We start from the raw sequence: 10,519 nt of genomic DNA, 5'->3' as shown, positions 1-10,519 counted from the left end.
TCATATAAAGTAATTGTAATAAATCTGTTACTGTGTACTGCTGACAGGTTGTCTGTGTACCACTAGTGGTACCTGTACTACCGGTTGGGAAGTGTTGCTCTAGACCAATACAGCCACAACTCGGACACCTGGACTCCCTAGCAGCTGGGGTTCCTGGCACGAACCTGCCCCCCATGGGTGTCCCCCCCCCACATAACCTTTGACCCAACCCTATTTTGGGGTGTGGCCCTTTAATGCCCTCCCCTGCCTGCGGGTGGGAGCTGGCGTCCTCCCCTCCCCATCAGGCCCCTGCTTGGGCACTGCTTGAGCCTCCAAGCCCAGAAGTGGCACCTCGAGAGGCACCGTGGGAGCATAGAGGGGCGGGTGGCGTCAGACGAGAGCAGCTCCTGCCCGCGGTCTGCCACAGCACGGTGTGGTGGAGCCAAATGAGAGCAAGAGTGTCCACACCACGTCCTCCACACCATGGCAGCCTGTGTGGAGCAGCGAGTGAGGCGGCAGTGAGGACCGTGGTGCACGCCGCAAGGAGGAGCGGGCTAGAGCGTCCATGTGGGGTCCTCCACGGCGGTCAGTTACTGGCCTGAGGCACCGATGAGTAGATAACGCCCCAAAGGGGCTAGAGTGTACCCTTGCGCTCCTCCATACCGGTCACTGCCTTGCAAGAGCGGGGTGGGGGAGACACCCGGGAGAGAAGCAGAGAAGCCCCCAAAGGCAGGGCTAGAGTGGTTGCTTTCAGTCTTCCCAACATGGCACCCCCTTGCCCCTCTACCTAACGGATGACCATAGACACTAAGGGTGTATGTAGGGAGGGCAGGAGGGGCTACTTCCAGGCCTCCTCTGTCCCATGAGCCCCTGAGGCCCCTAGGCCTGGATGGCGGGGAGAACCCACGTGTCTTGAAGTGGGCAGTCAGGGGCTGTTGTGTGTCGGCTGCCCACCGCAGTGCCCGCCTCTGGACACCTGGGTTCTCCAGATGTGGGGGGGAGTCCCTCCCCCCCAGCAGAGATTACAACACCCAGCAGCCTTTGCGTACGCCCCCGTCTTCGAATGTTGACCTCACAATCTCCCTCCCCACCACCTCCTGGTAGGTAAGTTGGCCCTCTGGTGGCATGACCTACATCCTCACTGGTCTCTCTCCACCCAGTTAGAACTTTCCACTCAGCCAGATTCCAAGGGTGGAATCTTGGCCTCCCCAACATTCTACCCTTAAAGGACCCGCTGCATCCTAGCAGCCAGGCAAAGACAGCTTCCAAATGCCAGCTGAGGCACAGCTTGCTGCCTGGTGGGTGCCACCAGTGGTGCCCAGGTGCTGCCTCATGTCCTGTTCCCATGGGGGCCCAGATGTGCTGGGGGGGGGGGTGATGGTTCTGGCTACTGCCAGCACGGGGTGGTATTGGGGTCAAAAGGATGCTAGGTAGCATTTTGCAAGTCTTAAGAATTAAGCTTCAGTTGACTCGGAGCCAACAGCGTCACTCTGCTTGTAAAGCTCATGGTGGATTAACAGGAGAGTCACTATCAAGTCCAGGGAAGGCGCTTGCGACGCGTTATGTGTATTGCGCAAGTGCCTGATGAATTGCGTAATAAATTTAAACTGGCCCCGTGGCCATGGGCGAGGTGAGATCAGCTGCGAGGACAAAGTGATTGTTACATAATGAACTGATGAATCGCGCCATAAGTCTAGACGGGCAACAGGATCAAAGTAACGATCACACGATAACTGTGACTGTCTAGTGGTGAAAAGAATCGACCAGCCATGAAGTCAGCGCTTGAAGATATGTAACAACTCTGTGGCTGGTTTTGATCTGGCTTTAATTTGAACGTGTAGCAGGGCCTGTATCGATCCCTCTGCTCTGTACCGCATTGATGAGGCCTCTCCTGGAGCCCTGTGTCCTGTTTTGGGCCCTGCGCTTGAAGAAGGATGTGGAGAGATGGAAAAAGTCCAGCTCAGGGTCACGAATGATCAGGAGCCTGGGCGATGAGACTGATGAACAGGGATTCTGGTTTCCTCTGTTAAAAAATTTCAACTTCTCTGATTAAAATCCCCCCACTCTGTCACTCCCCACCCACAGCGCCCTGGTCAATGCTGGTGCTCTCGCTCCCCACCCACAGCGCCCCTTACCCCTCAGGCCTGCTGGAGGGGGCCCACAGCTGTCAGGGCTACAGGGCCAGGGACCCAGGTGCACAGCCCTTGCCCCCCGCAGCAGTGCCCTAGCCCCAGGGGCCGCCTGCGGGAGGCAGTGGCTGCTGCGCCAGGGCAGAGCAGAGCTTGGAGCCTGCCTCCCCCTCCCCTGCGGGCAGTATGGCCAGAGCGAAGCCCATGGGCGGGGGGAGGGGGTGCTGGCTACAAATGGACTCCCAGGATCCTTAAAATTCTGGCTTATGAGATGGAATGTGCAAAACTGAGAGAGTTAAAACCCATGAATGCAACCCTTCAAATTATGAGGGGCACTGTCTCTCAAATACCCTCCTCCCCACCCCCAGGCAGGGATGATGCAGCCTTGAGCAGGGGGCTGGACTAGACGTGCCCTTGCGAGGTCCCTTCTAGCCCTGCTTTGCTGTGATCTAGTGCCAAGCCAGGGGACCGTCCAGGCCTGTCTCACTGAGGACATTACCACCAGCTGCAGATAATAGCTCTGCACACCCAGGCCAGCCTGTGCCTTTGGTCCCAGCCCTTCCTGATTGTGTTGACCCCTATCCTATTCTCTCCTTAACTTTCTCGTTTCCAAACCAGAGGTTGGTGCTCCCTGAGAAAGGAAATCAGTCCCGTATCCAGCAGTGACCCTAAAAAGCCAATATAATATATTGGGCAACATTAAGAAGAGAATAGAAAGCAAACCAGAGAACATTGTTATGCTATTATACATGTCAGTGGGACTCCCACATCTGAACCCTTGTGCCATTCAGGTTCCTGCATCTCCAAAAAGGATGCTGTACAATTAGAAGTTCAGAGAAGGGCAGCCCAAAGGATTAGGGGCCTGGAGCTGTTGCCATACCAGGAGAGACTAAAAAGGCTCAGACCCTTCTCCTTGGAAAGCAGCAGGCTGAGTGGGGGTAGGATAGAGGTATGGACCAAATGAACAGGGAACCGTTGTTGACTGAGTCCTACAAAACTAAACCTTGGGGGCACCTGCTGAGATTCGTAGGTGGTAGGTTTAAAACTAACAAGCTAAAGGATTTTTTTGACCCAACACATTGACGGATGGCATTTATTGTTATGGGAAGTGGTGGAGATAGCACAACTAGGTTCAGCAGGGGACTGGGTAAATTCAGAGAAGCTAGAGCTATTCTTGGCTGTAGAGTAGGAAGGTCAAAGATGTTTCCTCTGGCGTCTCAGACCCAATGAGGTGGATGCTAGGAAGGGTATTGAAGAAGAGGAAGCTCATGAAAATCATAGAGAAGTCGGGCTGGAAGGGAGCTCTATAGGTCATCGAGTCCAGCCCCTGCCTTGCTCTAGAGATACTCAGTTCAATGTTCTCCCTCTGGCGTTGTCAGACCAGCCTATTTGTTGGGCTGTGGGTCTCGGCCCACCAGGAGAACATCAGGCCTCCGTGTCGAAGACAGGATACCAAGCTAGATGGATCATTGGTCTGACCCAGTTTTATGTCCTTATTCCAGGCACTGCGTGGCATCCTGCTTACGCTGCACAGCGGTACAGCCTCAGCATCTCCACCTCATTACATTGGCATGCTCCAAGGATGTGGCCTCCAGCAGTGCCGTAGCAAGGCGGGGCCAAGTGGGGCGACCGCCCTGGGTGCCGAAGCGAAGGGGACGCCAAGAGGCACTGCCCAGCTGGGGCGGGCACAGGACGGAGCCGTGAGGGACTTATCTGGGGAGATGGGGATGGGAAAAGGGTGGCTTCTGCTGCTGCGTACACTCCTTGCAAGCATGGGGGGGTGCCCCCCCGATCTGTGCAGGGGGCTAGGGCGGGCTGCCACTGCGGGGTTTGTCCCAGGCATCAAAATTTGGTGCGTCAGCACTGGCCTCTAGCGTGGATCTACCTAAGCCACGTTCTGGCTTCCAGATCTCCGTGAGTCTCCCCAGCCTGGGCAGCCCCTCCCCCCAGCCTAGCTCCCCCCCCCCCCCACCCCCGGCCACTCAATTTTCCTTCCTTTCTCCTCTTTCTCCCTGCCACGCATTTAATTAGCTCATAGAGCACACTGTTATGCATGCATGTGCCATGGGGTTGTAATTTCTGGGTTCATCCTGTGCCTCAGGTACCTGCTGGTTGTTGCTGGGGGCTGTAGGGGCCAGAAAGAAATATTTATTCCCCTTAAAGGCAGAACCTGGCATCTGATGCAGTGGTTAGTTCTTGGTTTGGGGCCTTCCTTTGAAGCCTCAGACAGCAGCTGGCTATTTCCAAGCTGAAACATTAAGGAAAAGGGGGGTAGCGGCAAGATGACACAAAGTGATTCCAGGTGGGAAACACCCAGGTGGACTGCAAGGAACTACAGAAGGATCCTGCATGATTGAGTGAATGGGCAATGAAATGGCAGATAAAAATCCAGCATTGATAAGTGTAAAGTGATGCAAATGGGCAAAAATAACCCATGCTTTACCTATTATGGGCTCTACATGAGCTGGTACCACACAGGAAAGAGATCTGGGAGTAATTGCGGACAGCTGGCTAAAAAATACCAGCTCGATGGCTAAAGAAGAGAATTGTAAATGAAATAAAGTCTCAGGTTTCCCCTTTATAAATCCATGGTGCCCCCACACACTGAAGACTGTGCCCAGGTCTGGTCCCCGCATCTCAAGAAGGAGTGAGGGGCACGGCCTCTGAATCAGGGCTTCCTAGACCATAGATGCTGGAGGCTGCAAGTAGGAAACCATGGCTAGCCCTGGTCAGACACAGTTTACTCTCCCTTCCAGCATGTGCTGTCTGCCATGATGTGACACAAGAGACTGGGCAAGACAGACCTGTGGTCTGACCCAGTATATAGCACTTCTGTGCTTAATTCAGTGTGGAGGAGATGGCTTGGTGCCGTGAAGGAAGGAGCTGGTAGTTCGGATCCAGGACTCCTAGGTTTCATCCATAGATCACTAGTTCTGGGATCCAGGACTCCTGGAAGTTTCATCCTAGCAGCTTGGCTAAAATGCTAGGGGACCCCAGCATCAAAAGCCTATGTTCCCTCTCTGCAGCTACATCCCCATGGGTTTGCTCCCCCCAGAGTAGTTCATGCCCTGAGTGCAGCCAGGCAGGGTCTGTTGCCCCCTTATGAGCTCACAAGGACCCTCCCATTCTGACCTCACGATGATGTCACTCCCTGACTACCTCCTAGGGCCCAGGGACCCTCAGGTGGGCAGTTGCCAAGAAAGAGGTGGAGGAGGGAGGTTGTTGTATCTTCTGCTCCACCAACCTGGCAACTTACCAGTATGGATTTTCTCATTGAATTCATCCTGGTTATACTGGGAACCCAAGTAGCCTTTTGGCTTTTGGATTTGCAGGTAGGTGTGGGGGGGCAGAGGGGAGGAGGCTTCTGGGCTTTGCTGGATGTCTCCTCCTCTCCTTTCTGCTCCATGTGTCAGGATGTTCTTAACCCTCTTTTAGAGGCAGGGGAAACACCCTGGATCTGGGTCAATTAAGGCAGTTTCCTTGAGTGCTCCCAGGGATAACTGTTCCCCTGGCATGGTTTAGTACCCGCCTCGGTGTTGGGGCTTCAAGCCCACTTTCTGGAAATGGGAGGCTCCTCCCTAGCTTGCATCTGCGGCCGTATGTATGACTGAGGGCAGGCGAAACTTGGGGGCATCTTAACACCAAGTCTCTGGACTCGGGCCTGCACGTAGGATGCCCGCCAAAAGACTTTGGCAATATCTGAAGCCCCTGGCGGGGGTGGAGGATGTTTGCCAGTTGTAGGCCACTTATGGTTTGGACTGACTCATGAATTTAGACTCGATTTGGCTGGTTTGGCTTGGGACATGAAACATTTCTTTTAATAAAACCTGAACTAAACAAAACAAAAACTGTTTTTAGAGGCGTTGGGTGTCGGCTGCAACTGAGGCCGGGGATGGTGACAGGGCTGTGCTAATGCTCCTGCTGGGACGACAGGCTCCTGGCTAGAGGGTCTTGTCCCTCTGCTCAGGGTCCCCGTGGGGATGGTGGGACCTGCCGGGCGGGCACCAGTTCTCCGGCCCTGTGGGGTCCAGGGAGCTGTCTTCTAACCCGCTGCTCTCTCTGTGTGTGCAGAGCGTTCGTCGGAGGCCAAGGAAGATACTGGGAAGAGCCAAGCTGGGAGGTGAGTAGCCTCGGGCCCTGGCCTGGGGCAGGGGCAGGAGAGAGCACGGCCCCCTGCCTCCTCCCAGCCCATGGGAGCCACGGAGGAGCAGCCAGGGCCCCGCTCACAGGCTGGGGGTGCCGGCTGGGGAGGGGCAGAGTCTCCCCAGGCCCACGCCAGCTCCTTCCTCTCTCCCTTACAGCAGCTTGGGGACACGTGGAGGAGACACCGCCACGCCAGTGCACACAGTAAGCACTGCCCCGTGCCCCTGCAGCCTCCCGGGGCCTGAGAGACCCCTTTCTGCCAGGGATGGGGCTGGCTCAGGAAAGGGAGGAGGGGAGGGGGCAATGCAGCCATAGGAGATGCCCTCCTCTTTGTCCTGCAGCTGCCCCATGCCTGGGCACAGGCTCAACCTCGAGCGCACACTGCAGCTGGTGGAGAGGAGGCTCACGCATGTGACCTGGCACCTGTTAAGAGACCTGAACCCGCTGCCTGCCCTGCCTGAGGAGCCGCCACAGTGTGAGGAGGCTGAGGCTGTGAAGACGGAGGAGCCACAGATTAAGGCCATGCGGCCTCCGGGATTGGACACCCAGGAGCCCTGTGTCTGCCTCCCAAAGCCCTTGCCCTGCCGGGCCCTGAGGGTCATGAGCCTCCCTGAGGCTGCCCTGAGCCAGCCTGTGCCCCATGCTGACACCAGTCTGCAGCCTTCTTTCCAGCAGGAGAGCCCGGAGACACAGCCTCCACTGGCCCACGGGTCCCAGGGGATGGCTCCGTGTGGGAAAGAGACTACCTCAGCCGCCCATTCCCATCCTCGGGGGAAGCCTTGCGGCATGCCTGAGCCAGAGAAGGGCCCAGAGCACCGCCACCCCCCCCCGAACCCCTGCAGGCCACTGGGGTGCACCAGCCTGCAGGGGAAGCTGCACCTCCTGGCCCCAGAGCCTCCGGGCAAGCAGGATCCTGCAGACACCACCGTGTTGCCAGGGGAAGCCAGAACCAAGGTCCCAGACCCATCTGAGGATGGTTGTGCTTCCCAGGAGGAGTCAGAGCGGCACCTCGTGGGGAAGCAGCTGCAGGAGGTGACTGAGGAGCCAGGCCCGGCCTCTTGCCTAATGCCCTCAGGGGCAGAGACTGACCCAGAAAAGAAGGACCTGTCCCACCCATGGGGCACCACCAACGAAGATGCAACAAGCAGCACCAGATGCCTCCTTCCCACCCCAGTGAGAGGCCGCCATGGAGGAAGGGAGTGGTGGAGCCTGGAGCAGCCCAGGAAAGGCACCCAGCTGCCCCCTGCCTGGCACCCCAGAGGGCAGAGGGGGGCGCCCAGTGGGCAGCCAGTGGCAACTGGGAGCCGAGAGCTGCATCAGGCTGGTGGGCAGGCACCTGACCTCCCCTACGTCTGTGGCCTGGAGGGAAAGCCAGCCCGTGCGGTCTGGCCAGGAGACTCTGGGCAGCTTGGTGCCAGCTGCAGCCTGAAGGAGCTTCAGGGGCTGCTCCAGAAGATCACAAGGGTCATGGCAAGAAGCCCCAAGGCCTCAACAAGCTCCATGGTGGGTGCAGGAAGGGGCCTCCAGCACAGCAGCCTTGAGACCAGCTGGGAACGGGATCAATGGGTCTCCCAGCTGCCCCCAGGCTCAGAGATATCCCCGGGGACCGATGTCCCATTATCTCAGACCTCCATGCCTGCGTGGAGGCACCGACCAGCCTCAGTGCTGCCCCCAGAGCCAATCCACAAGCCTGGTGGGGAAAGCAGGATGGGACCCAGTCAGGGGAGACCCCCTGGCTCCAGCCAGCCCCAGCAGGGAAAAGCAACCCATGCTACCAGCTCGAGGGCTGTGGCAAGAAAAAGCCTAGCCGGCACCCCTGGAGACACCGACAGGCTCCCCAGGGAGAGGGGACGGGGTGCAGAGCCAGGCCCTTGGCCGTGGAAGGAGGGAGGGACCAAGAAGTGCCCTGTGGGGGCAGCCAGGCCTGGACCCAGGCCAGACCACGTAGAGCCCCCTGACCTGGCGCAGCTCCTGGGCTCCATCCTGACCTCCCTCAGCGCTCATGACCTGCAGCTCCAGTTCGTTGCTGACCTGCTGAAGAAGCAGTGCCCCCAGGGTGTCAGTGCCATTTGCCCCCACCAGGCCCCTGTGCCAGCTGCCTTCTCCACCCAGCTGGATGTCCAGACTCAAGGCCAAGTCCGCGCCCACAAGATGAGCCTGAGCTACAGGCTAGATGCCCCCGGCGGGCCAGCTCAGGAGGGGCCGCCCACAGGGGGTTCCCGGGGGACACGGAAGGGGGTGAAGGGTCAGGCGAAGGCAGGGACATCTGAGCAGGGGGTGGACAATGCCACGAACGTCTGGCTCCGCACATCCCAAGCCCCGGATGGGGTCTATCAAACGTGTAGCAAGAAGCAGGGGAGGAAGCCAGGTGGCTCTTTGGGCCCTGGTGGCTGCCAGGGACCCCTTGAAGAGCCTCAGCGCTCATCTCCAGGGGACCCCTTGGGTCCTTCCAATCTGGACCAGAGGCCCCTGGAGAGAGGGAGCAAGAGGCAGGACAGGAGGCTGAGAGCTCCCCACAAACGACCCCAAACTGTCTCTGTCGGCACCAGCACCGCAGACTTCCCCCAGCAGATGGATGGAGCCACTTCTCTCCTGGCCACCAGAGAAAGGAAACGCCAGACCAGGACCTCATCGGTGCCCAGAGAAAAGGTCCCTTTGTGCCGCCGCTTCCTGAGGTGCCTCCAGCGCACCTTCTCCAAGCTGTGCCTCAGCATGAGGGCCCGGCTGTCCCGGGATCCACGGAACAAGGTCCCCAACATCAGGCTCACAAAGCCTCCCTTGCACCATCAGGCCTCCAAGGTGGTGCCCCATTGATACCTCCCAGTCCCCACCTGCCTGCTGGGAGGGACACCCAGGAATGCACCTTCTCCCTGGGCTCGGGCAGGTGCTCACCCTCCTGGTCTACTTCTAGGGCACTGTCTCTCTTAGTAAAGGTTGTTCTTGATGAATGTGCTCCAGGTGTTTTTCTTGCGCCCGTTTCCCCATGGATGAGGTCAGACAGGGGATTCACTACTTTCGTGGGTGCTGATTTCTGTGAAATGAAGGGTGCAGAGAAAGGGAAGAGGTGCCGAGCCATGAGAGCCTGAAGTCAGTCAGACGGCAGGTTTTAGATGAAATAAGATCGAAAGAGGCTTGTGCTCTGTCTGTCTGTCTGTATATATATTTGGAAAGCTTATGCTCTCTGTGCATATTTGTCTTATTTAATTAGTTTATAAAGGTGCAACTCAACCTTGCTTTATTACTGAAGGAATCAATGGCCCATTGTTCTTCACTTCACAGGTGTAAGGTGCTAACGTTTCTCTCTCCTTAATGCTCCTGACTGATGAAGCTAACCTTTCTTAGGGGGAAATTTGTTCTCTGCAACTTCAATTTCTTCTCCTATTTCACAGCTCTTTAGCCATTTCGAAGATCAGAGGACCTCTTTCTTCAAGAGTGAGTGACCCAGGAAATGCCGCACTCTGTGTATCAGAACCGGACTAATGTATCTCTTCTAGATTTATGGAAATCTTTTTCACCATCTCCTGCCATCGCGGATCTGGGGTGAAAATAACAGTGCTGGGGGGATGTGGGGGACAGGGGTGAGTTGTGTGTGTGTGTTTGTGTGTGTGTGTGTGTGTGTGTAGGTCTACTCTAGCAAGAAGGGGCTGATAAGGGTCTGTCCTTCACCTGGTAACATCAATATCCCTATATTTGAAGTAGCACGGGGGGATTTTCAATGCCCCGATATCTGCTGGTGAAAGTGCTTTAGCTGAAGGGACACAAGGGGGTGCTGGACCACCACATGAAATACTTGGTCAATGGAATAGGCAGATCACTGTTAAGGGGCAGGGATTTCCATGGGGGATATCTTCTGTTGGACTGCCTGCATGGTTGGGATTGATTTAGACCAGCTTTAGGTTCAAGGCATTCATTCTTCAGGAAAGTAATGGTCAAGTATTTGAAGGATTCCTTTTGTTTGAAGAGGGAGGAGAGAGACTTGAATTGAGAGCACATTTGATACTTATGCTAATTACCACCACCAAGTAGCTAACTTACTGTGAAACGATGGGAAATTGTAAAATATTGTAATTAACTGAATCTCAGTTGGTGCCAGGTAAGTGTAAATGGGAATGATATTTAGGAGAGCAGGGTAGGGAGTGTGAAGAGGATAACAAGGTGATCGCAGGTAGCCGGCATGGATTCCCCAAGGGCAAATCATGCTTGACCAACGTGATTCCTTCCATGATAAGGTGACAGGCTCTGGATGTGGGGAGAGTCATAGATGTGAT

General features: G+C 56.4%; 1 protein-coding gene across 2 annotated transcripts; it reads left to right on the top strand.

Moving 5' to 3' along the window:
- The first annotated feature begins 4,376 nt into the window (after positions 1-4,376).
- On the top strand, positions 4,377-9,184 carry LOC106738888 (uncharacterized). 2 transcript variants are annotated; one of them, XM_059714322.1, is made up of 4 exons: positions 4,377-5,440; positions 6,180-6,228; positions 6,413-6,455; positions 6,593-9,184. In XM_059714322.1, the coding sequence occupies exons 1-4, from the start codon at positions 5,369-5,371 to the stop codon at positions 9,063-9,065; spliced, it is 2,637 nt and encodes an 878-aa protein (XP_059570305.1). In that variant the 5' UTR covers positions 4,377-5,368; the 3' UTR covers positions 9,066-9,184. The 2 variants fall into 2 exon arrangements, with proteins under 2 accessions (XP_059570305.1, XP_059570304.1); XM_059714321.1 differs by having other exon boundaries at positions 6,410-6,455.
- Positions 9,185-10,519: the final 1,335 nt, after the last annotated feature.

This window comes from Alligator mississippiensis, chromosome 11, assembly GCF_030867095.1.
Source record: "Alligator mississippiensis isolate rAllMis1 chromosome 11, rAllMis1, whole genome shotgun sequence".
Taxonomy (NCBI): domain Eukaryota; kingdom Metazoa; phylum Chordata; order Crocodylia; family Alligatoridae; genus Alligator; species Alligator mississippiensis.
The sequence above is the reverse complement of the archived record's forward strand: the minus strand, read 5'-3'. Positions and strand labels throughout refer to the sequence as shown.

What these genes read in the sequence shown, in the direction of transcription:
- LOC106738888 (XM_059714321.1), top strand. Translation starts at nt 5,369, where the DNA reads ATGGATTTTCTCATTGAATTCATCCTGGTTATACTGGGAACCCAAGTA. An exon ending in GGGAAGAGCCAAGCTGGGAG is followed by an intron (nt 6,229 to 6,409) that starts GTGAGTAGCCTC and finishes TCTCCCTTACAG; the next exon opens with CAGCTTGGGGACACGTGGAG. An exon ending in CCGCCACGCCAGTGCACACA is followed by an intron (nt 6,456 to 6,592) that starts GTAAGCACTGCC and finishes TTTGTCCTGCAG; the next exon opens with CTGCCCCATGCCTGGGCACA.